This window comes from Sus scrofa, chromosome Y (assembly GCF_054392235.1).
Source record: "Sus scrofa isolate SSC_HxYL_T2T_F1_AM1 chromosome Y, Sscrofa_HxYL_maternal_Yorkshire_Landrace_v2.0, whole genome shotgun sequence".
Classification (NCBI taxonomy): Eukaryota; Metazoa; Chordata; class Mammalia; order Artiodactyla; family Suidae; genus Sus; species Sus scrofa.
In genome coordinates, this window is record NC_139402.1 from 19,024,916 (window position 1) to 19,052,239 (window position 27,324).

General features: G+C 36.3%; 1 protein-coding gene across 1 annotated transcript; it reads left to right on the forward strand.

Annotated features, from left to right (window-relative positions):
• The first annotated feature begins 273 nt into the window (after nt 1-273).
• On the forward strand, nt 274-10,598 carry LOC146394424 (uncharacterized). Its single transcript, XM_085009099.1, has 4 exons — nt 274-312; nt 2,268-2,483; nt 6,019-6,134; nt 10,314-10,598. Exons 2-4 carry the CDS (start codon nt 2,282-2,284, stop codon nt 10,560-10,562), a joined length of 567 nt encoding a protein of 188 aa, XP_084865225.1. The 5' UTR covers nt 274-312; nt 2,268-2,281; the 3' UTR covers nt 10,563-10,598.
• Nucleotides 10,599-27,324: the final 16,726 nt, after the last annotated feature.

The following is a 27,324-nucleotide window of genomic DNA, read 5'->3' on the forward strand; positions in this document are numbered from 1 at the left end:
TACTTCCCTAACGGCATACATTTGAAACGTGAAACGATTAAGTCTAACCTCCTAAACTTTTTTTTTCCATAAAGCATTAACTATCTCTCACATCCACAAGCATACTACGTCACTTTGGACATGAGTGTAGTGGATCACCTCGTCTCCTTTCACCACGGCGCTGACAGTTGCAGTGGTCAAACGGCCGTCATAATAGGAATTTTGGAGCCAGTCATTTCCGGCAGAGACTGGTTGAGGTCTCATCTCGCGAGACAGTGATGCCATAGTGTAGTCAACGGTCTCTTCTGAAGTATTCTCTCAGCTTCTTCAGAGGTAAGAATCGCGTTCCCGGACTTCAGGCAAGAATCTGTAGGTTATGACTAATTTGAGGGTAAATGTTGCCACTTTTTGCTCTCAGCTGTTAGCAGTTTTCTAACATCGACTTTGTCATGGATGTGTGTGAACAGTTTTCTTTGTATCCCTCTAAATGTTGCCCCTTTAGTTTTTGACTTACCTGATCGTTTTCTCAGTCTTTTGTGTGTGTAAATATTTTTTATAAACTGTATTGCTGTGCTCTTCAGCTATTGTTGCTACTTTCACACCGATATGCCTCTTTGTATAATTTTTGCCATTTTTCATTGTGTCTTAATCCTCACTTGTAGTCTTACACTTTTCTTCTTGTTGGTCTGTCTTTATCAAAATTTCTTTTATATTTGTAATCACGTTATTTTCAGTATTTTTAAACTTAGTTTTAATTTCTATGACTTTTGCCCATCCCTTTTTGTTCCCTCTGCTTCTTTTCCTATATCTTTTGCTGTCTCCTCATTTTCTTTCTGTGTCAAACTATCCGTATTTGTTTTTTTTTTTTTTTCTCTTTAAATAATTTACTCTTAAAATTAAAAAAAAGAAAAAGTTTGTAAACCAGTGTTTCACAATCCCTGGTTTTTCACCCATTGTTCCCCAAGATTTTATATAGGAAAAGAGTTCTCCACCAAACTTTTTTTCCCTTGTATTTCAGTATTCAAACTGTATGTACTGGCTCTTTTTCTCTATTTCTTAATGGTAACCATTTCCCCTTTCCTTTTTTCTCCTTAGGCGCTTTGAACTCTTGCAATCCCTTTGTCTTTCTTTTTGCTTTTAGACTTCCTCTTTCTTGTGCTCTTTTTTTCTCTTTTTCCTCTCCTGCCTTTCTTTCCTTGCTGTCATTTCTTTCAATCTTTTGTCTTTTGATTATCTTTAATGCTGTTTCTTCATGGATGCTTTTAAAGTCTTTTTGAGTTTCGCTGTTCTATACATTTGTCTGTCTCTCTTCTTTACTGTTTACATATTCTTTTATGATAGTTTATGGCTATGTGAGTAGTGATATTTTGCCTTGTTATGTCTTTTGTTTTCTCTCTGGTTTTTCTCATTTTCTTTTTATTCCCCTTTCTCTTTCATTGCATGTACATTTTTTTTTCTTAAAATTTCCTTAAACTTTGTCCTTCCCCACAATATTGTGGGTCCTTTCCCAGTATACTGTGGGTTCCCGCCACCCGCCATTTTGTGTCTTGAGTTTGACGTTTGCCAGATTTTTCTGAATCTTTCAAAAATGAGGATTGGGAGTGTCATCTTTTGTTTATAGTTACTAACATCTATGAGGCTAAACATGGAATGGTTTGGTACACAATATAAGAATGTTCTGCCCTTTGTTTCTGCTTTCTTTACTTAGCTACTGTAGATACTTCAATTGCTCTAGGTTTGTATTTGTCTCTAATTTTCCGAGATTAGTATGGCTGTGGCAAATGGTAAACTGTAGTGCTGTGGGTGCCTTGTACTTTTTTTTTTTCCCCATTTCCTGTCTCTGACTTTTTCTGTTTCTCTTTTTCTTGCCTGTATCTTCCATTCTCTCTTGTTCTTTAATTTCTGCTACGTAGTGTTTCCCTCCTATATTTGCCTTCTTCAGTTTACTCCAGGATTAAAAACCATTTCAGTATAATTTGGCCTGATTATCATATGCAATGTGTTGTTGAAAGTCACTTATTATTTCACCTTTCTTGTTCTTTTTCCTTTGATCTTAGTTGTTTTTTTCTTTTTTGTTTTGGCATTTATTCATCTGTTTATTATGTTACATTTTCATGTTTTCAAGATTGCTCCCTTCCAGTTTTTGTTTTGTCTGTTACTGAAAGTTAAATTTACTTGCTCTTTTCCCTTCATCTCTTTAAGTTGGTAGTTTTCTTTCTTTTTATCTGAACTACCCAAATCTTGCAGTATAAACAAAATGGGAAACTAGATTTTCTTGGCTTTTGTAGGACCTAATGTGAAGATGGCAGAAGAATACGCATCACCTTCATCTACTGCCTCTCAGGAAGAAGAACAATTGAAAAACAGAAACTTGATAATTTACTCTATGGCTGAAGAATACCACACAGATGCCTTGACTAAACCCCCCATGACTTTGTCCAGTTTTGTCAATATCAAGCCCAGCACTGGCTCTGTCAAGAAATTGGTAATCAGAAACTTTAAAGGTAATGTGATGATCATTTTAAAAAAGATTTTGGTTTGGCTTCTCATATCCTATTGCTGCTTTTTAATTGTAAATTGGAAGATATACAAGTTAATGAGCACAATTTTTAGATGAATTTGAAACATCATTCATTTTGGACTCTGAAGACCTGGGCTCAGCCATGTTTTTACCACTGAAATTATTTCATTCTTCAAATTTGGCTTTCCTCTAAAAAATGACAGGCTCCAATAAATTTTGCAATACAGTTTTAGAATGGTGCACTTTTGCTTATTATTGAATGGATCTGAAATATTAATGTGAGATCGTTTCCCCTGGTGGTCAAAAGGCAACCATTTTAATTTTTTAACTTGTGGAACATATACACAAAAAAACAATGCACATGAAAAAAACACAATGAACCAAGATAAAGATTCATTATTAAGAATAAATGACTTTCAAAAATTTCTGGGGAAATACAAATGTCATTGAAAAGTTAGAAATTAAGCAGGGCTGCTTAATCCATTTTTCCTTGTAAAAAAAAAATTACATGGGTATTTTAACTTGTAAAAACCAACATCCTTGGTATCTTATCAGATATCTACTTATCTACTTCTTAATTTACATATCCCAACCTCAATTGTATCTTTGTCAGGAGAAAATTTAAGTTTTCCCATTTTAATTAATTATATTTATTTAAAAATTTTGTATTCAGTTCTTTTCTCATTGAATAATTCTATTCTTCATAGTAGTAAAAATATCACCTATTACAGAAATTTCTGAATAAAACACAAGACTTTTTCAAACATGAAATTGTTTTTCCCACTGTTCCTTATCCAGAACCTAATGCATGCTGAATTTTTGTGCTGAATCTTTAGTTTTCAAAGTGTGAGAAAAAAATCTAACTTTAGGAACTAGTTAATATTTTAAATAGTAGAAATTTCCACAATTTCTGTAATATTCATGCATTATTGCATATGATGTTTCTAGTGTTTTATGGTATATTTTATCATTTATAGAATACATTTCAGTATACAGAATGCCTTGGTCTCTATTTATTTTATTTTTTTTTTTTCGGTAAACATTAGCTGTTCATTTGATCTGTATTTTCATACTTAAGGTTTATTACATACATTAAATATCTCCTAAAGTTTTTTAAATACTTTTATATAATTTCATATTTATGAGTGATATAAATGAAAACTGTCATTTTGTTTTCGATTTTAAAAACTATGAAAAACTAGAAAATTTTCTCTTGGTAGAGTTGGAACATTGAGTAATTCTCTTGATTATCAGAACCAAATACCTGATTTTTAGTCTTTTTTGCTGACTTTTAAAATGTAAACTCATAGATTTTTAAACAGTAGTACTTATTTCATTTTCACGATATAATTAATAATAATGTTTTTCGTACTTTTAAAATAACTCATTCTTTCAGAGTAAAATTTGTTTTATTAGATGAATTCTGTGGAAAGGGGGAATATTTGCCACCTTGGAGAATGAAATTTCTAGAGTGTGAGAGAGAGTATATTTCTTTACAACACACAGAAAAAAAAAAATGGAATCTAATCTGGAACTTATTCTTGGCCTAAAAAACTTACCTTCTGAGGAGTTTCAAAATAAGTACCTTTTTTTTTTTAAAGAAGTATATTTCTGGTTTCTTGTTTGGCTTTCTGAAGTGGCTTAATTTATGTAAATATAAATATATATACACACACACACACAATATATATTATTAAACATACGCATTGTAGTTATATATATATATATACACATAATATGACTCACAGTTATGTGGATATATAGTTTCCCTCTCCCAAAGAGAGAAAATCTTGAATTAGCTGTTTTCTGAATCAGTTAATTTTCTTTTTTTTTTGTCTTTTGTATTTTTAGGGCCCCACCAGTGGCATATGGAGGTTCCCTTGCTAGGGGTCTGATTGGAGCTGTTTTTGCTGGCCTATGCCAGAGCCACAGCAATGCCAGATCCAAGCCACGTCTGCAACCTACACCATGGCAATACCAGATCCTCAACCCACTGAGCGAGCCCAGGGATCGAACCCGCAACCTCTTGGTTCCTAGTTGGATTCATTTCCACTGCACCACTACAGGAACTCCCTGAATCAGTTAATTTGTGATTGAATTTGTATTTATTTTTTCCTCATTTTTTTATTCACTTTGTTATGCTTTGACAGCTTCTTAGGTATAACCTTATCATCTAATTGTTTTAAAATATTATTTTTCTTTAGTAATTTAAATGTGAAAATTAAAAATTTTTTCATGACAGTATTTTTAATAATACCGTACTTATATTTTTACTGAGGCAAAATCCACATAGCATAAAATTAGGTATTAACTATTTTAAAATATAAGTGTACACTTCATTGTTAGTAGATGACAATGTTGTATACCCACCACCTCAGTCTAATTCAGGACATTTTCATCACCTCAAAATGAGTCTCCATACCTATAAGCAATCCCCATTTCTCAGTTCCCTTTCTTTTCTCTTCCCTCCTGTCTTCTCACTAAGCAATCAGCAGTCTGCTTTCCTTCTCTATAGGTTTGCCTATTCAGAGTGTTTCATATAAATGAGATCATTGAATAAGTGACCTTTTATGTCTGGCTTCTTTTTCTTTGCATAGTACCTTGGAAATTCATCCACATTGTAACATATATGAGTCATTTCTATAGTTTAAATAAAATTTCATTGTATGGGAACATTTATATAAAAGTTTGCCCAGTACATTTATATTTCATTTGAATACCTGTTTTTAATTCTTTTGGGTATAAACCAGGAGTGGAATTGTGTGGTCACATGATAATTCAGTGTTTAATAACTTAAAGAACTTCCAAACTTACACACTGGCTATACCAGTTTATATTCCACCAGGAATTTATAATGATTGCAGTTTTTCACCTCCTCTCAATAACTTAAATATTTTCTAGGAGATCTGAGTGGTATGTCATGGCTTTGACTAGTATTTCCCTACTGATTAATTATGTTGAGCAACTTTTCATAAAATAGTTGTCCATGTGTATGTCATGGGAAATGTCTTTTCATATTCTTTGCTTAACTTTAATTAAATTTATTTTTTGTGTAGTTGAGTTTAAGGGTTCTTTATTCAGCAGATATTATCTTCTGTCCTGAGGACCTTTTGCTTTATTGAACATGTCCTTTGATGAACAAAGATTTTTAATTTTAATTTAATGATACTCAGTGAGTTTTTTTAATTATCATATGTGTAAACCTATTACTAATCCCAGGTCATGAAGAATTTGACTTCTTTTAAGAGTTTTATAAGTTTTGCCCTTATATTTATATATTTGATCCATTTTATGTTATTTTTTGAATATGATATGAAATGGTGGTACTTATTCATTCTTTTGTATGTGGCTATCATTGTACTGGCACATTTGTTGAAGGGACTATTTGTCTCCACTGAAAGAACCTTGTTTATGAACAGTTCACCATAGATGCATTTGGTGATGTTACATTTAAAAATCTTTTTTGACATTGTCTCCTAAAAGATTTGTTTTGTAATCTTTTTTTTTTAAATGTTTAGATAAACCACTGATGCTGGAAAACTATACTGAAGAAACATGGCAAAAATTAAAGGAAGCTGTACAAGCTATCCAGAACAATATCTCTGTTAAGTACAGCTTGGAAGAACTCTATCAGGTGTGTGTTACTTTAGATGCAATTATTCACTAGTCATAGCAGTGTTAGTTTTTAATTTGACTCTGTTTATATTGACTCAGTACTTACAGTGACTCTATATTAATTGTATTATATTTGTTTTGGATCTCTGAGATTTTTATAATGAAATTTTTTGTAATTATGAACTCACCAACAGATAATACTCATACAATCATGAAAAATTTTTTCTTTGTATATATATTTGATTTGTTTAGCTGCAATTTTGCTTTGTATACAATATATACTTGCATATATATTCTCATTTTTCAAGTTTAAAAAAAATTTAGTTTAGTAGGGTTTTATACACCTTTCTCCTCTATGAAGAGTGTGGAATGGTGTTAAAGTTGGAGTAAAACATTTAATCGCAAAGGGACATGGAAATCTAGGACTTTGTTATTAATTGCATAGTAGATATTTAAAAGATAATTAAATCATTGAATATCTACCTTTGTTTTTTAATCTCAGTATAAAATATTTATTTTTCTGTCTGTCTAGGTATATCATTACATCAAGGAGATATTTCTTAAGTTCTTATGGTAAAATCTGAGAGATGCTTTTTGGGACCAATATTTATTTGATTTGGTCATTCATAATCAATTCCTATTGCATTGACATCTTTTTGTAATTATCCTCTTTCACTCTCTGTATTACATGGATTGTAAATTATAAGCCATTAGTATTGCTTTTTTCATTATTATTTTTTTCTTTTTGGTTGTGCTTTTGGCATGGGGAAGGTCCCAGGCAAGGAAGTGAACCCATGCCATGGTAGTGATGACACTGGATCCTTAACCCACTACACACCAAGGAACTCCTTTTTGTTAGTTTTCTTTTCAAATCTAATGCCTTATACATTCATGCTGTCTTCATTACTTTTTCTTTGTGTTGTCAGTGTACAATTTTCATGCTGATCCTCAGTTTTTTTGAATGAATAATTTCATTCTACTCCACACTCTTAGAAATCACTGCTCATATACTGATGTATATTGCTTATGAAGCCTCCCAGTTATCAGCTCTGTGATGAAATCACTTGGCAGGCCTGATGAACACATTTCACAGGTGATTCCACCTTTCTGAGTCTGTTTCTTATCTATAAAATACTAAGAATAAAAGTATAGTAAAGTTTAATTTTTTAAGGATGAAATTATGTATGATTTATATAAATCATTTGAAACACTTTGACTAATAGTAAGGCCTTAATATGTTGAAAAATCATTCTTTCTCTTTAAGATCATCCTTCTTCAAATAAGAGCTGTAGTTTCACAGCCATATACCTTATTTATAGATGTCTGGTAAAATAAACTGCCTTACCTACCTTCCACAAGAGACTTTCTTACTGTTATATACTGTTATCTTATGACCAACATGTATGTTTGCTGCCTGTTGCTGTTAATCTGGTCCTCTTTGGTTCTGCCAGGGTCCATTTCCTCATGTGACCTGTGCATTCGAGTGACCCAATCAGATCAAGGGGTTACATGGACTTTGCTTTACTCCACTCATTTTTCCTGTTCCGGAGAAATTCATGGAAGTTGTACTCACAACAGGACCACTTATTCTATCTGTCAACAGGGGGACCAATATACTTGCTTTAATCCATGGTGCTCACCAACTGAGGAATGGTTAGAAGGCCATCGTTCTCATATATCAGGGCAGTTAATTAAGGGGAGACAAATTACCAACCCCAAGTTGCCAGTATCAATACTCTTTGATGCCTGCGAAGATATGGGTCATGGACTTCTACTAGACCACGTGAAAGCCTGTCATGGGAAAGAGAATATAGGCTCCAGCATAAATATATGTGCTGGGGAACCACCTGGAGTGGTTGCCAGGAATGCACTTATTGGAGTTGTGTGACCTGGGCAACCTGGAATAAGGGAGACAAAACAGTTGTCTTTCAAAAGGGTATAGCCCATCCAGACTGTCAGACTAAAACTTGTAGCCCATTTAATTTCACTATTTTTAATTCCAGTGAGCCCAAATGGAAGGAGGGTTTCAAAATAAGCATTCACATAGCTGGAAGAGGCCTTGACACTGGAGCTGTGCTACATTTCCAGAGAATCATGTTTGTGGTCTAAGCTGCCTCTCACAGGGTCTTTCATTCCTTTTATAAAGAGGTAAAAAACACCCCACCTCCCATTCTGGCCACAACTAAGAACTTGTTCTTAGCCCTGGCAGAAACTATTGCACAAACTCTCAAGGTCTTCTCTTGTTATGTATACAGGGGAACAAACACAGGAGACCACTGGCCTTGGCAAGCCAGAGAACTGGACCCATTAGAGCTTCATAATGAGACTGCATACCCCCAACTCACCAGTGGGGTATGGCTCCTCAGCACTGCTATTATAGGGAGAAATTGTCTTACGAGGTGGGGAGGATGGTTTAATGTTTCAGTTGGAAGCCTAACATGTTTAAGGCCTAAGATATTATAATCTGACTGCCAAAAAGAATCAATGGTGATCATCCTGCAACCTCTCAGAGCCCAAGCCTAATCCCCTGTCCAACTTTTCCCACCTCCTACGAGCATGGGAAGATATCAGTGCTAATATCCAATGGTGGACACCATGAGGATTATATCAGATTTGTAGAAAAAATGGCCTATTCCATACTCCCCCCTCCCCAGTTGGGCTGGGGCATGTGTACTGTGAACAATCAGATGTTCCTTCTTCCTGCTCCCACTGTCACTAGGGGAGCAACTGGGAGTTCCTATATATAGGGCACAGGGTACCCAGAGAGATGGGAGGGCTCTCCAAATTGGAGACTGGAAAGATGATGAATGGCTGCAGAATTGATAATTCAACATTATGGACCTGCCACCTGGGCAGAGGACGGCTCTTGGGGATATCGCATCCCTATCTATATGCTGAACCACATCATCAGACTACAGGCAGTTTTGGAACTTATTAACAAATTACACTGCAAAGGCCTTGACTATATTGGCCCAACAACAAACTAAATGCACAGTGTAATCTACCAAAATCGCTTGGCCTTGGATTATTTACTTGCTTTTGAAGGAGGGGTTTGTAAAAAATTTAGCTTAAGTAATTGCTGTCTACAAATAGATGACACTGGAAAGGTGATAGAAGAAATTGCTGACCTCATGACTAAACTTGCCCATGTGCCTGTACAAACTTGGAAAGGCTGGGATGCAGACAGTCTCTTTGGTAAATAGTTCTCTTTGTTGGGAGGAATTAAGACAATGGTCAGAGTAATCATACTCACAAGGTGCCCACTTATTCCCTGCCTTGCACCTCTCCTGATAAATATTATAAAAGATTTTAATAAAAACCATGGTTAAAAAAAAAAAAAAACAGCCTCCCACCTGCTACTTATCAGAGGCTACCAAAGGGTTATGACTGATGATGATCTCTGAAGGGTGCAGATGCACCCTAAACATCAAGAGGGGGGAATGAAATAGAGTTTTAACTAAAGAACAACCCCCCCCCCCTTGGCTAAGAAGGCAGCTGCAAGCCTTTCCAGCCATGCTCCTCACTATACCACCCTTTTGTAATAATGTAACAACTGTGGGCCCTATGTCCAAGCCAGCAGCCCTGCTAATCATGTACCCAATATTGCTTATCAGTTCTGCTTCTGTAACCTTGCTTGCTCAGTTTCTTAGGGAGGAACACTGTCTGCTTGGGGATGGGGGGGAGGTCCCGGACGCTTACATGGCACAATCAAGACCTTGTAGTGTATAAAAGTTACTGAGAACAAAGACCTGGTGCTCAGACTCTGGAGTCTGCACCAGTGCTGAATAAACCTTGCTTTTCCACATCTCCGAGTGCTGTTTGTCTCCTTCCACTGCCACGGTTTTTGCAGTTTCTGCAACATCAGAGCAGAAGCCACTGGGGGAGAGCTGAAGGACCCATGTTAACACTAAACCTCTAGTTTAAAATTTGCCATTTTAGCTAGTTTCAGTAGATATGCTTCCACTTCCTTCTCAAAATTTGAATCACCATTTTGTGAGATTGTATAGTTTACAAAGGCTTGAGATACTTTGACAAGAGATAGGAGCTATACACCTTGATATCAGGTGGATTTGGCATTCAAAGTGTGTACATAATATTCATCATGTAATTAATTCCATCACCAGAGCTTCCTGATGGACTTTGCATAATAATCCTTGGCCTGCATTCTCATGGTAAATTTCATGCTTTATCTTTGCAGAGGGATTTCAGGATTTCTTTCAGCAGAGCTTCAGTGTGGCAGCATGATAACTTATGCTGCCTCTACAGCAACCAATGCTCCACCTACTCTTTTGATGTCCACTCAGTCAGCACACTCTCCATGTACTCTACACACATTTTGGCAGTAAGTCATGCAGTAGGTGAGACTTTTGTTCTGATTTTGAGAGTTTATTCCATTGGCAATGTCACTTTATCACATTTCCTCCTACTAATTGGTCTTTTCTCATGATTTTTCATGTTATTAAAACAACCTGAATGTCACAAATTGTTTTCTCCCTCTTTGAATTTTTTCTTTATTTTTTGGTGGGTGTTTTGTGGAGACAATATAATAAAATTGTTTTACTGAAAGTAACTTGACAGATATTTTGGAGAAAGGAGATGTGCCAATGTTAAAATATTTTGTTAGTTACTCATGTGCATGTGGTTATTCTAATATGTACTCTCCTAAACACAAATTTAGCAAATAGTCTATTCTTTGAATCCCTACCCAAAAATGCTAGGATGTGAAGTAGCTCTGCAGTGAAATGATAACAGACAGCCTCAATATAATTCATTGCTATATCTCTCCCACTGGAGATGAAATAGCTTCCCCCATCATCTCTCTAATAGGAGAATGCTTGCAAGGCAAAAGGATATTTATATTGTCATGGGGAAATACAAACATAAATAAAAGTGTTGATGTAAGATTTTGTTCCCAGTTAAAAACACTTTGCAATACATCACACTGGTTCTTGATTCTATGTTTTCCATGTTATTCACCAGACTCGAGTTCAGAAAAATTGGAGACATTTCTCATCTACAGCTTAAAAAATAGTATCAAGTGTGTGATTCTATTGTTCCTCAGGGGGAAAATTCTGCAAAAACCTTTGGACCTAACAGTGGAATGGTTGGATGCCAGACTGCATTGACACCTAAGTAAACTTACGCTGTCATGGTACATTTCATGTTTTATCTTTGCAGAGGGATATTGGGATTCTGCTCAGAATAGCTTCAGTTACACATCATGATGTCTAATGCTGCCTCCACATTGACAAATACTCCACATGTTCTTTTGACATCCAGTCACCACACTCTCCCTGCACTTGAAAAACATTTTGGGCAATAAATCACCCTGTACAAGAGGATTTTGTTTTGATTTCAAAAGTTTATTTAGGTGGCAATGTCTCTTTTTCATACTTCCTCTTTCCATTTCATCATTTATCATGATTTTTCCATTGCTTCCAACAACTGGAATGTCACAGAAGAGTTTTCTCACACTTTGAATTTTTTTTCCTTTGGGGGGGGCTCTTATTGCAGATGCAGTTTCATATAAGTTCCTTTACTGGAGGGAATTTGGCAGATATTTCAGGGGAAAACATTGTGTAAATGTCTGTGTATTACAGAATATTACACATGTGCATGTTGCTATCCTCGACTGTACACAACTAAATACAAAATTTTGACAAATGATCTGTTCTTTTTATCCCCACTCAAATATGGAAAGAGTAGAGGAGGCTCTTCTGTGCAATTGTGAGAGAAGGACTCAATATAATTCTATGCTACATCTCTGCCCACTGGAGATGAAATACCTTCCTCACTCATCTCACTCTCAGGAGAACAATGCTTGCAAGGCAGAATCTATGTGTATATTCTCATGTGGAAATCCAAAACAAACAAAAACAGTGATGATATTTTTTTGTTGAAAATTCATTTGAATTTGCAATAAACCACACTGGTTTCTAATACTATTTTGTCCCTGTATGTTGTCAGCATTGAGGTCAGAAAAAGTGGAGATATTATTCATCTACAGTTCAAAACAAAGGATCAAGTGGGTGATTCTGTAGTTCCCCAGGAGGAAGATTCTGCACAAACTTTTGGACCTGAGAATGGAGTGTTTGGAGGCATAGGAGAGCACAGCAAATTTAGGAAAGAAGAATGTTTCATAGTATTGGTATTGATCCCTAGTGAACATTTTACATCCTTTTGGACAAAGTTTATTCCAAAAGTCAAAGAGGAATCATGAACTCTGTTGAAATACTCTGGTTAATAATATCCCAATGATATGATCATTCAGGTTTTTGGAAAGACAAGTATCCATGAAATCCTACTACACTCCATAGGGATGGGGGATCATGGCCAGGATCTACCTTAAGCTAGAGGGCCTTTCATGTTTTCTAGTGTAAAGAAAATCTTCATAAGACCTTCTCCATCATCTTTCTGCAGGGAGAGATCCTGGGCATCTCAGTCAAAAGTTTTGTTGTTTGGCATATATTATGGAGTGGGAAATCTTATCATAAATTTTTTAGATGAGAAGACAAACACCAAGTCACATTACCCACACAATATGAAAGATGGCAGGAGTTCCCGTTGTGGCGCAGTGGTTAACGAATCTGACTAGGAACCATGAGGTTGCAGGTTCGGTCCCTGCCCTTGCTCAGTGGGTTAACGATCCGGTGTTGCCATGAGCTGCGGTGTAGGTTGCAGACATGGCTCGGACCAGCATTGCTGTGGCTCTGGTGTAGGCTGGCGGCTACAGCTCCAATTCGACCCCTAGCCTGGGAACCTCCATATGCTGCGGGAGCAGCCCAAAGAAATAGCAAAAAGACACACACACACAAAAAAAATATATATATATGAAAGATGGCATTGAATTTATGATAAAGCACATAATTATGTGCTCTCTTCTTAGTAGATTATATACTTTTCTTTGGTCGAGAGCTTTTGCCTGACAGGTAGGAGATGCACTGCATGGTTGCAATGGTTAGGCTGCCAAACCGCATTCAGGAACCTCCTGAGTCAAAAGCATATGGAGTCAAGGGCTGGGTGATAGGAATCTGGCCTCTGTGCCCATCCTGAATATGTCATGGTTCCATGTCATGTTCTTTCATGTCAGAGATACCAGGGTGTCTTTCAGAAGAACTTTCAAGTGGCAACCCTATATGGAATTCAATATCTTCCCTTAGGCACTATTCAGATGGTGTTTTGACTTTCTTTGGCACAGCATACTCTTCAGGTACTCAACACGTATTACTGCCAAGCTCGTTCACCAAGGCATATAGCACATCATTGTGCAAACTTTCCATCAATTTCCATGGCATTTTCACATTCTTCAAATCTCATATTTCTCTTTGTCTTCTCTAACTTAATCTCAATTTCTCCAGAAATCTGAAAAATGCTGAAAGCACTTTCAGGGTCATAGTGATTTCTGGGCAGATTATTTAATTTTTGCTCTTTCACTTGGTTTTATAAATTTTTATGTTTTTAATGTTATCTACATTCTTCACTTTCCTTTATTGCTTTTTTTTTTTTTTGTATTTGGGGTGATAGAAAAACCCAAGGCCCTTCTTTGGCCAGAATTTTTGGCAATATTTCATTGTCAATATTTCAGAATATGTATGTTTCTATAGGACCAGAGATAATATCTTTCTTCATGATTTCATAGACCCTGGACTTTTATCACCCAGGGGCCTGTAGGACATCCTGAAGTATGTTTTGCCACAAAATTGTGACAGAGAGGCTTATAATTATGCAGTGAGACCTCTACCAAGCAAGACTGAATATATTCCATTTCTAGCTTTTGGGGGCAAATTGATTGCATGGAATGGCACAACAAAATTTTCATCATCCTGGGAAGAGTTTTTGAAAGGCTGTTGATGATGAATTTCAGGCACTGTTTGAAATATTTCTGTGTTTCTGAAAACTCCACTCTTTCCTGGTCTCTCCTCTCCCATTTAGAAGAATTTTTTTTTTTTTTTTTGAATAGAAGAGAAGGCAGAGTTTGCCTCATAATTGTGAGAACCAAATATTTGTTCAATCCATAATATTTGAAGAGAGTTATTCTGCTGGATATTTTTTGATCCTAGACTGGACTGTGTGTAATAATAATGGAAGATAACACTGTTTGGAACTGCGTGCTAATGGAGGACTTGGAGAGAGATTCCTATGGGCTATAATTTTGCTACATTCAGACATATTTTATCAGGGTTTCTACTGGAATTTTTCAGGATCTAGACACTATATTGCAGTCAAAAGGAAACAATAAAAAGCATAGAATTTCCCCAACATTCGGTAGTAATGTCAAATATCCCAATTCTTTACAACTCCATATGTTTTGGGGAAGAGTGCCAGTGAGAGCCTTAAGCAAAACCGTGTTCCAATGTTTTCCTCCAAAATGAAAGGAGTCACAAGACATTCTCCATGTTCCTGCTGCAGAGATAGCTTCTTGCAATGCAATTCTAAAGTCTTTGAGGTTCCCCATGTTGTAATATTTTGGACCTCAAATCTTAAGCCATTCAGGAAACTGAATAACCCAGGCTCACATTCAAACTCTGGTTTAAATTAGAGACTTCTGCTACTTTCAGTAGATAGCCTTCAGCTCTATTCTCAAAATTTGCATCAATGTTTTTGGAGATTTTATATTGGGGTGTTATGACAAGACATAGGAGTTGCATACCTTAACATCATATGGCTTTGGTGTCAAAAATGTGTTCAGAATATATCTCTATCTAAATAATTCTAATCACCAATAATTCTATCACCAGAGCTTTCTGAATGGACTTTATGTAAAAGTAATTGGCCTGCACAGTCACAGTGCATTTCATGCTCTATTTTTGCAGAGGGATTTCTGGATTCCTCTCAGAAGAGCTTTCAGTGGGAAAGCATGATATCTAATGCTGCCTCCATTTTGAAAATTCTCCAATTGCTCTTTTGATGTCAACTCAGTCACTCTCCATGAACCCTACACACATTTTGGCCAATGAATCACCCAATATAAGAGCATTGTGTTGTGATTTTGAAAGCTTATTCCATTGGAAATGCCATTTTTTTTCATATTTCCTTATACAGCTTGGTATTTTTTCATGATTTTTGTGTGGTTTAAACAACCATAAAGTCAAAAGAGTGTTTTCTCCTTTTATTATTTTTTTAAATTTCTTTGGGGTTATTGTGTGGAGGCAGTATAATATAAATTGTTTTACTGGAAGGAATTTATTTGATAGATATTTCAGGAGAAATATTATGCCAATATCTGTGAATTACAGTATATTTTTACATATGTGCCTCTTTATATCCTCATATGTACACTCCTAATAACAAAATTTTGGTGAAGAGTCCATTCTTTGAATCCCCACACAAGCAAGGAAAGACTAGATATAACTCTTCTGTGCAACAGTGACAGAGAGCCTTAATATATTTCAGTGCTATATCTATGCCCACTGGAGATGAAATACCTTCCCCCCTCATCTCTCCCTTATAAGTAACATGTTCTCAAGAAAGAATGGATATGTATAGTCTCAAGGGAAATTCCAAGTCTAAAATTAAATTCCAAGTCTAAAATTAAATTGCTCCCAATTCAAAAGACTTTGCAATACATCTCACTGGTTCCTTATCCCATTTTTCTCATGTTAATTGCCAGAGTGTAGGTCAGAAAAAGAGGAGTATTTATCTACCATTCAAAAGTAGGATCAAGTAGATTATTCTATAGATCACCATGAGGAAGATTATGCACAAATATTTGGACCCTAGATTGAACTGGTTTGAGGCAGAGGAGAGCAGAGTAAATTTAGGAAGGGAGCACATTTAGTGGATTTGGATAATGCTCCCTAGTGAATATTTTATGGTTTTTTTAGTCTCAATTAATTCCAAGTTTCAAATGGATATCATGACTATGCTGAAGTACTCTGATTAATAAAAACCCAGTGATAAGTCCATTCTTATTGTTGGAAAGGCAATTATCTTTGAAGACATTTTTGACTTCTGTAGGGTAGGTGGAATAAGGCCAGGATGAACTTTAATCCAGACTGCACTCCATGTTGTCTAATGGAAAGTAAATCCTCACACTATTTTCTCCATTTTCCTTCTGCATGGAGAGATACTGGGCAATTCAGTCAAAAACTTTCACAGCTCTGCATGTCCTAAGCTATGGGAAAGTTGTTCAGATATGTCACATATGAGAAGCCAGACACTGACTCACATTTCCTGAAAGATATAAAAGATAGCATTGAAGTTATGATTCACCCAACTTTGTGTTGCCTTCTTGGAATTCTTTGCATTTTCCCTTGATTGAGGATATTTGCCCAACAGATTGGAGGCTAAGAGATGTGTTACAGGTCTCTTGGCTGCCCAAAGTGCATTCAGGAAATTCCTGAGTCAAATTAATATGTAGCAGAGCTGGGAAATGGGAATCTGGTTAATGACCTCAGACTGAATTATTAACATAGAGATGTCAGGGTTCCTTTCAGAAGAACTTTGTGAAGGCAACTTGGTATGGAATTCCTCTCTCCCTTTACACTCTGTTTAAATTCTGTTTTGAATTTCTTTGTCACAGCACACCACTAAGGTACTCAACATGGATGGCTGCCAAATTGTGCACCTAGGCACACATCCCATGGTTGTGCGATCTTTGCATCTATTTCCTTGTCAATTTCACATTCTACAAATAACCCCTACTTCTCTGTTTTTTTCTAATTGCATCTCATTCTCTTGGGAAATCTGGTATCCTAAAAACACCTTCAAAGTCTGAGAAATTTCTGGGAAGATTATTTAATATTTGCTCCTTTGCTTGGTTTTATTTTAATTTTAATTTTTACCTACATGCCTTATTTTCATTTGTTGTTTTCTTTTTACTCTCTCTGCAGACCATGTTGTATTTTGGGTGACAGGAAAAAAAAATAAAACCTCTTGTTGACAAGAAATTTTAGGCAATATTTTGTCATCAATGTCTCCTAAAATGTATATTTCTCCAGGAACAGTAATAATACCTTGCTTCAGGATTTCATTGATCCTGGTCTTTTAGTCCCCCAGGGACCTGCAGGAGACTTTTAAGTATGCTTTGCCATGAAATCGTGATAGAGAGGCTTAAAGTTATTCAGTGAGGCCTCTAAACAACAAGGCCAAATATGTCCATTTTCCAGCTTTTTTGTGCAAGATGATGTGGGAATGCAACAAACAAATCTTCATTGTCCTGGAAGGAGTTTTCCATAGACTGATGATGAGGCCCTTCAGGAACTGTACTAAATGTTTTGAGAAACTGCAATATCTTTTCCTTGTCGCTCCTCTCCTCTTTTTATGAACTTGTGTAAGGGACAGAGGAGAAAACACAGTTTGGCTCAGAACAGCGTGAACCACAATGTGGTTCAATCCATAATTCTTGAGGAGGGTTATTCTGCTGGATGGCTTTGGATCCTAGAGTGAACTGTGTGCAATAATAAGGCCAGAGAACCTCTTTGGAAATGACAACTCATTGTCGAGTTGACAGATATTTAAGGGATTTAAAGGTTGTTCATTCAGACAGACATTTTGTCATGGTATCTATGGGAATTTGAAGGATGTAGAATGTATACTGTTGTCAAAATGAAACAAAATTTACCAAAGAATATGCCCAAACTTATGTAGTAATAACATATATCCTACACAATCTTTGCAACTCCATGTGTTTTATTGAAGAGGAAGAGGAGAGCCTTAAGCAAATATGTGTTTTTAAGTTTGCCACAAAAATATCAGGAGTCACCAACCTTTCCCACCTTCCTGCTGCACAGACAGATTCTTGGAAAGCAATTCAAAAGTTTTGAAGCTCTCTGTGTTATAACCTTTTGAATATCAAGCTTAAGTCATTTTGGGGAGCTGAAGAACACAGGCTCACATGAGACCTCTGGTTTAAATTTTAGGATTTCAGCTAATTTCATGAGATGTCCTTCTAGTCCCTTCTTGAAATTTTCATCAGCATTTTGGAGATTGTCTAGTGTACATGGGCTTGAGATATTTTGACCACAGATAAAGAGTCCCACACCTTGATATCAGGTGGCTTTGGTGTCCAAAGATGTTTGTAAAATGCTCAGCTAAATAATTCCATAAGCAGAGGTTGGTGAATGCACGTCATGTAAAAGTCCTTGGCCTGAATTTTCATGGTACATCTCATGCTTTATATTGGCAGAGTGATTTTGGGACCCCTCTCAGAAGAGCTTCAGTGGGACAGCATGATATCTAATGCTGACTCCACATTGACCAATGCTCCATCTGCTCTCTTGACATCCACTCAGTCATCACTCTTTCCATGAACTTGACACACATTTTGGCCAGTGCCTCACCCATTGCCATAGAATTTTGTTAAGATTTTGAATGTTTATTCCATTGGAAATGTCACTTAAATTTATTTCCTCATTTAGCTTTGTCTTTTCTTATGATTTTTGACGTGCTTTCAACTACTGTAATGTCACAAATGTGTTTCCTGCCTCTTTGATTTTTTTTTTTTTTGGACTGCATTGTCTGGGGGTAGTGTTATGTAAGTTGTTTAAGTGGAAAGAAATTGAACAGATATTTTGGCAGAAAATTAATGAGGAATTATCTGTCTTAGAAATATTTTTATCCATAGATGCATGTGGCTTTCCTCATGTATATTCCCCAAAACACAAAATGTTTGTGAAAAGACAGTTCTATGAATTGCCACACAAACATGGAAATACTTGGCATACCTCTGCACTGCAATGGTGCCAGACAGACTTGTTATAATGCAGTGCTAAATCTCTGCCTTTAGAAGATGAAACTCCTCCCCCTCCTTTTCCCCCATTTGAAAAATAGTGCTTTCCAGGCACAATGGAGTTATATATTATCATGAGTAACTCCAAATTAAAAAAATGGTTATAGTTGTCCTTATTCCCAACACAAAACTTTTCAATACATCATATTGTTCCTGATATTTTTCCATGTTAATCACCAGATTAAGTTTAGAAAATTTAGAGACCTTGTTCATCTGCAATTAAAAAGAAAGCATCAAGTGGGAAATTCCATAATCTCCCAGGGGGGGAAGATTCTGCACTAAGATTTGGATCAGAACTCTCTAGTTATAGGCAGATGAAACACAGGAAATTTAGGAAAGGAGCCCACTTGTTGGAATTGGATAATGCTCTGCAGTGCATAACTTGTATTGTTTTGATCCCAGTTTTTTTTACAAGGTTCAAATAGATATCATGAACTGTGTTAAAGTACTCTGGTTAATAACAACCCAGTGACAAGTCTGTTTATATTGTTGGAATAACAAATATCGTCCAAGCTTTTTTTGATGCTGTAAGTTAGGTCTAGCATGGATAAGATGAGCTTTAATCCAGAGGTCATTCCATGTTGTCTAATTGAAAGTAAATCCTCATTCACACTTCTCCATCATCCTTATGCAGGGAGAGATCCTGGGCAACTCAGTCAAAAAGTTTTGTCACCCAGCATGTTCTGAGGAATGGGAAAGTTGATCATAAATTCCTTAGATGAGCAGACAGACTGATTGACATTGTCTGCATGGTATCAAAAATGGCATTGAAGTTATGATTAAGTACAGAATTTTGTGCTGCTTTCCTGAAACTTTATTCTCCCTTGATTGTGACCATTGGCCTGACAGATTGGAAGTTAATAGCTGTGTATAGAAGTGTCTTGACTGTCCACATTGTAGTCATAAAATTCCAGAGTCAAATTCATATGTAGCCAAGAGCTAGGAAATTGGAATCTGGCTAATGTGCTTGGCCTTAATTGATCATGGCCCCATGTCATGTTTTATCATGGCAAAGAAATATCAGGGTTCCGTTCAGAAAAACTTTTGAGTAGTAATATGTTATGTAATTTCACCTCTCCCTGGACACTATTCAAATGGTGTTTTGCCTTTCTTTGCACTCCTCAGGTGCTCAACACATATATCTGTTCAACTCCATTGACTAGGCACACAGCTCATGGTAGTTCAGTTCTTCCATTGACTTACTTGGCAGTTTCACATTCTAAAATTCCCCCATACTTCTTTGTCTTCTCTAACTTAATCTCAATCATTCCAGATATCTGATATCCCTAAAAACACCTTGAGGGTCTGTGAGATTTCTGTGCAGATTATTTAATTTTTGGTTCTTTGCTTGGTTTTAATTTATCCATTTATTGTATTCTACATAATTTCTTTCCTTTATTCCTTTATTTTTTTCTCTCACAGCAGACAGTATGGTATTTCTGATAACATAAAATAGTTACAGTTCATGTTTGTCCACAATTTTTAGGCAACCTTTCATTGTTGATGATTCTGAATATGTGTATTTTTATAGGATCATAAATAACACCTGCCTTCAGGATTTCAGAGACCCTGGTCTTTCAGTCCCCTAGGGACCTGCAGAAGGCGCAGAAGGATGCTTTGCCATGAAATTATGATGAAGAGGATTATAATTATTCGGTGAGACCACTACATATCAAGAATATGTAGTGGAATATTCCATTTCCAACGCTTTTGGACAAGGTGTTTTCATGGAATGCAACAGCCAAATCTTCATTATTGTGGTGAGGATTTTGTGAAAGATGGTGATGATGTACTTCAGGAATTTTCTGTTGCTTCAAGAAACTTCACTACCTCTCCTGGTCTCTCATCTCCAATTTTGATGGACTAGTGTTAAGAACGGAAGAGAAGCCAGTATTTGCTTCAAAATGGTGAGAAAAAAAAAGTGGGTAAATCCTTAAATTTTGAGAAGAGTTATTGCCCTGGATGATTTTGGATCTTAGGCTGGACCATGCACAATAATAGGAGAAGAGAACACTCCTGGGAAATGAGTGTAAACAATATAGAGTGGTCAAAAGAGAACAAGGGATATCAAAGAATTTGTCCATGGTTCTGCAGTAATGACAAATACCCAACAAGCTCATTACAACTACATGTGTTATGTGGAAGAGGGCCAGGGGAGCCTTAAACAAATATGTGTACCAAAGTATTCCACAAAAAAAGACCTTCACCATTTTCCTTCAGCACAGACAGATCCTATGAATGTAATTCAAAATTATTTGATTCTATGCGTGATGTAGTTTTTTGTATCTCGAACTTTAAATTCTGGGAGGAGCAGAAATTCCAGGCTCAATTTAAACCTCTTAAGATTTCAGCTAGTTTCAGCAGACACACATCAGCTACCTTCTTAAAATTTGCTTCAGCATTTTGTGAGATTGTGGAGCAATTTACATCAGCTTGAGATATTTGGACAATAGATAGGAGTTGCAAACCTTGATAGTGGATTTCTTTGGTGTCCAAAGTGTGTTTGGAAAATGCTTCAGCCAAATAATTATATCACAAGAGCTTTGTGAATGAACTTGATATAAGAGCGCTTGGCCTGCATTTTCATGACACATTTCATCCTCTATTTTTGCAGAGAGATTTTAGGATTCCCCTCGGCAGAGTTTCAGTGGAAGAGCATGATATTTAAAGTTGCCTCCTCATTGACCAAGACTCCCTCTCCTCTTTTGATGTCCACTCATGAACTTACCAATCTTTCCATGCCCTTGACACATATTTTGGGCATTACATCACCAGGAACCATAGCATTTTGTTCTGATTTTGAATATTTATTCCATTGGGAATGACACTTTTTCATATATCCTCATATAGCTTGGTCTTTTCTAATGATTTTTCATGTATTTACATCAAATGGAAAGCTACAAATGTGTTTTTGCTATCTTTGAATTTTTTATTCTTTTTTTCTTTTTGGTGGGTGCTCTTTGTAAGCAGTATTATATAAGTTGTTTCACTGAAAGGAAATTGACAGATATTTCAGGAGAAAGTAATGTGCCCAGGTCTGTGTATTACAATATATTTTTACAGATGTGCATGTGGCTGTCCTCATATATACATTCCTAAACACTAAACTTTTACAGAGAGGAGGCATGATGGCAGAAGAGTAGGGGGAAGTGCTTGCCTTCTCCCACAAACACAACAAAAACACACATCTACACATAAAACAATTTCGCAGAATAACACCTGAGTGCTGGCAGAAGAATTTAAACCACCAAAAATGCAAGAATCTCTTGACATAACTGGGTAAAGTAAGAGAAAAGAGGAGAGATAGAGAAGAGGAATCAGAACTGGACTGGCACTCCTGAGAGGTAATTGTGAAAGAGAAAGGGAACCTACACACTGGAAAGTCACCTGATGGAAAGATCAACCAAGTCAGAGGGCTCTCCAGACTCCGAGAAAAGTGGAGCAGCAGGTCTGAGATCTAAATCACAATCAGAGAGCAGTCACTTAAATAAGCCAGAATACAGACCTAATCATGAAGATGTTCAAAACAACAAAAAGGGAAGTAGGGAAATGAAAAGATTATTTTTTCTCTTTTCCTTTTTTTATATTTTATCATGGTAATGGAGTGTTTGAACCTACAGGACTATCAGGCTCAAACACACAATAAAAGGAAGGGGTTAACATACTTAAAAAACAGGGAAAGCACAAATTAAAACTGAACATTACATTCACAAAAAAATGAAAAGAAACGCACTCCAGCAGAAAATAATTGGAGACCATCCAAACAAACAAACAAACAAAAACAAAGGAAGAATGGAGAATTGGAGAATTGGAGAATCAACTGGAAGACAAGGATTAAAAGGGCAATAAATAAACATCTATCAATTAATGCCATAAATGTTAATGGACTGAATGAACTAATCAAAAACACAGAGTGGCTGATTGGATAAAAAAGGAAAAACCTTCAATCTTCTGCCTACAAAAAACTCACCTTAGGACAAAGGACACATATAGATTGAAAGTGACAGGACAGGAAAAGATATTTCATGCCAGTGAAAAAGACAGAAGAGCAGGAGTTGCAAGACTTATATCAGACAAAATAGACTTTAAAATTAAGGCCATAAAGAAAGACAAAGAGGACACTATTTACTGGTTAAAAGATGCATTCAAAAAGAGGATATTACAATTGTCAATATATATATGCCCCAAATATAGGAGCACCCAGATACATACAACAAATATTAACAGACATAAAAGGAGAAATTGATGGGAATACAATCAGAGTAAGAGACTTTAACACCCCCCTCACATCAATGGACAGATCCTCTAGAGAGAAAACCAACAAAGCAACAGAGATCCTAAAGGAAACAATAGAAAAGTTAGACATAATTGACATTTTCAGGACATTACATCCAAAAAAATCAGAATAGACATTCTTCTCTAGTGTGCACAGAACATTCTTGGGAATTAACCACATATTGAGCACAAGCTAACATCAACAAATTTAGGAGTATAGAAATTATTTCAAGTATCTTCTCTGACTGCAATGGAATGAAACTAGAAATCAACCACAGGGAAAGAAGTGAGAAAAACCTATTACATGAGAGGAAACAACATGTTACTAAAAAAAAAAAAAAAAAAAAAAAAAAAAAAAAAAAAAAAAAGGGATCAATGAGGAAATCAAGAAAGAAATTTAAAAACACCTGGAGACAAATGATGATGAAGACACAACCTCTCAAAATCTATGGGATGCTGCAAAAGCAATGCTCAGAGGGAAATTCATAGCAATACAGGCCTTCCTCAAAAAAGAAGAAAGATCTCAAATTGACAAATCAAGCCACGACCTAAATGAATTAGAAAAAAAAGAAGAACAACAAAGAAAAACTAAAGTCAGCAGAAGGAAGGAAATCATAAAAATCAATAAAAGAGAAATTCAAAAAATGATAGGAAAAAAAATCAAACCAAGAGCTGGTTCTTTGAAAAGATGAACAAAATTGACAAACCTCTGGCTAGACTCACTAAGAAGTAGAAGAGGGAAATAACCCAAATAAAATAAGAAATGAAAAAGGAGAAATCAAAACAGATACAACAGAAATATGAAAAACCATGCAAGAATACTATGAAAAATTATATGCCAACAAATATGACAATCTAGAAGAAATGGATGAATTTCTAATATCTTACAGCCTGCCAAAACTGAATCAAGAAGAACTAGACAAACTGATCAGACTGATCACTAGAAATGAAACTGAATATGTCATCAAAACACTCACTACAAATAAGAGTCCAGGACCAGATGGCTTCACAGGCAAGTTCTACCAAACATACAGAGAGGAAATGGTGCCCCTGCTCCTTAAAGTTTTCCAAAAGGTTGAAGAAGAAGGAACACTCCCAAAGACATTCTGTGTTGCCACCATCACCCTAATTCCAAAACCAGACAGAGATGCCACCAAAAAAGAACACTATCAGCCAATATCTTTGATAAGTATAGATGCAAAATCTCTCAACAAAATTTTTGCCAACCTAATCCAACAACATAGCAAAAATATTATACACCAAGACCAGGTGGAGTTCATCCCTGGTTCGCAAGGATGGTTTAGCACATGCAAATCAATCAACGTCATACACCACATTAACAAAAGAAAAGTCAAAAACCACATGATCTTCTCAATAGATGCAGAAAAAGCATTTGACAAAGTCCAACATCCATTTATGATCAAAACTCTCACCAAAGTGGGTATAGGGTGAACATTCCTGAACATAATCAAAGCCACTTATGACAAACCCACAGCAAATATAATACTCAATGAGAAAAATTAAAAGCCTTCCCACTAAAATCTGGAACAAGACAGGGACACCTACTCTCACCACTGCTATTCAACATAGTGTTGGAAATTCTAGCCACAGCAATAAGACAAACAAAAGAAATAAAATGCATCCAAATAGGAAGAGAAGAGGGAAAACTGTCACTGTATGCAGATGACATGATACTCTACGTAGAAAACTCTAAGGACTCAACCCAAAAACTACTTGAACTAACCAACAAGTTCAGCGAAGTAGCAGGATATAAGATTCACATTCAGAAATCAGTCACATTTCTGTATACTAAAAATGAAATATTAGAAAAGGAATACACAAACACAATACCCTTTAAAATTGCACTCCAAGAATCAAATACATGGGAATACACCTGACCAAGGGAGTAAAGGATCTATATGCCAAGAACTATAAAACATTAATCAAGGAAATTAAAGAAAATGTAAAGAAATGGAACAATATTCCATGTTCCTGTATTGGAAAAAATAATACTGTAAAAATGGCCACACTACCCAAAGCAATCTACAGATTCAATGCAATCCTATCAAATTCCCCAGGATAATTCTCACAAAATTAGAACAAACAATCCAAAAATTTACATGGAACCGCAAAAGACCCAGAATCCCCAAAGAAATCCTGAGAAACAAAAACCAAGCAGGGGGCATAATTCTCCCAGACTTCATGAACAATTACAACGTCACAGTCATCAAGACAGTGTGGTACCGGTTCCAAAACAGACAGACAGAACAATGGAACAGAATAGAGAACCCAGAATTAAACCCTGACACCTATGGTCAATTAAACTTTGACAAAGGAGGCAAGAATATAAAATGGTAAAAAGTCTATTCAGCAAGAATTGCTGGGAAACCTCAACAGCTACATGCAAGTCAATGAAACTAGAACACACCCTCATACCATGCACCACAATAAACTCAAAATGGCTGAAAGACTTAAACACAAGATAAGACACCATCAAACTCCTAGAAGAGAACATAGGCAAAACATTCTCTGACATCAACATTATGAATATTTTCTCAGGTCAGTCTCCCAAAGCAACAGAAATAAAAGCAAAACTAAACATATGTGACCTAATCAAAATGACAACATTTTGCACAGCAAAGGAAACCAAAAAGAAACAAAAAGACAACTTACACAATGAGAGAAAATCACTTCCAATGATGCAACTGACAAGGTCTTAATCTCTAGAATATTGTATTTATAAAACTCATCAGCAAAAAAATCCAACAACCCAAGGGGAAAATGGGCAAAAGACCTGAATAGACTGTTCTCCAAGGAAGAGGTACAGATAGCCAACAATCACTTGAAACAATGCTCACATCACTGATTATTAGAGAAATGCAAATCAAAACTACCATGAGATACCACCTCACACCAGTCAGAATGGCCATCATTAAGAAGTCCACAAATAACAAATGCTGGACGGGGTGTGGAGAAAAGGGAACTCTCCTGCACTGTTGGTGGGAATGTAAGCTGGTACAACCACTCTGGAGAACAGTATGGAGGTACCTTAAAAATCTATACATAGAACTACCATATGATCCAGCAATCCCACTCTTGGGCACATATTTGGACAAAACTGTCCTTAAAAATACACATGCACCCACTTGTTCATTGCATCTCTATTCACAATAGCCAAGACATGGAAACAACACAAATGCCCATTAACAGACAACTGGATTAGGAAGGTGTGATTTACATACACAACGGAATACTAAGCCATAAAAAATAATGAAATAATGCCATTTGCAGCAACATGGATGGAACTAGAGACTCTTATCCTGAGTGAAGTGGGTCAGAAAGAGAAAGAAAAATACCATATGATATCACTGATATCTGGAATCTGATATGTGGCACAAATGAACCTTTCCACAGAAAAGAAAATCATGGACTTGGAGAACAGACTTGTGGTTGCCCAGGGGGAGGGGAAGGGAGTTGGAGGGATTTGGAGCTTGGGGTTAGTGGATGCACACTATTGCTCTTGGAATGGATTAACAATGTGTTCTTGCTGTGTATCACTGAGACCTATGTCTAGATACTAACACATAGCATGACAATGGGGAAAAAATTATGTATACATCTATGTGTAGCTGAGTCCCCAGGCTGTACAGTGGGGGAAAAAAGAAGCGTTGTGGGAAATAACAATAAATCAACCAAAAAAAATTATAGCCCTGCCTGTACTAAGGTATGTGAAATTTGATCATAAATTTCTTGAATGAGTAGATTCTGACTCACATTAATTGCCAGATAAAAACATGGTATTGAAGTTATGATTCGGCACAGAACTTTGTGCTGCTTCCTTTGAAGACTTTATATTTTTTCCAGTTTTATGAAAATTTGCCTGACTGTTAGGAGGTTAAGAGCCTGGTTACAGGTGTCTTGGCTGCCAAACTTGCATTCAGGATGTATCTGAGTCCAAAGCACATGGAGCCAAGCGCTGGGTGGCTGGAATCTGGCTAATACGCTCTGCCTGATGTCACTTTCTGTCATGACAGAGAAATATCATGGCAGAAGAATTTTTGAATGGCAAAGTGTTAAGTATTTCCACCTCCCCCTTTACAACCTGTTCAAATGGTGTTTTGCCTTTTTTGGCACAACGCATACCTCAGGCACTCAGCACACATTGCTGCCCAGCACACAGAAACTGGTTGTGAAAACTTCCTAT

Bases quoted from the DNA above. Each gene is read 5' to 3' on its own strand.
- LOC146394424 (XM_085009099.1), top strand. From the start codon at position 2,282: ATGGCAGAAGAATACGCATCACCTTCATCTACTGCCTCTCAGGAAGAA. The intron at 2,484-6,018 runs GTAATGTGATGA...TTAAATGTTTAG, and splicing joins GGTAATCAGAAACTTTAAAG to ATAAACCACTGATGCTGGAA. The intron at 6,135-10,313 runs GTGTGTGTTACT...TTATCTTTGCAG, and splicing joins GCTTGGAAGAACTCTATCAG to AGGGATTTCAGGATTTCTTT.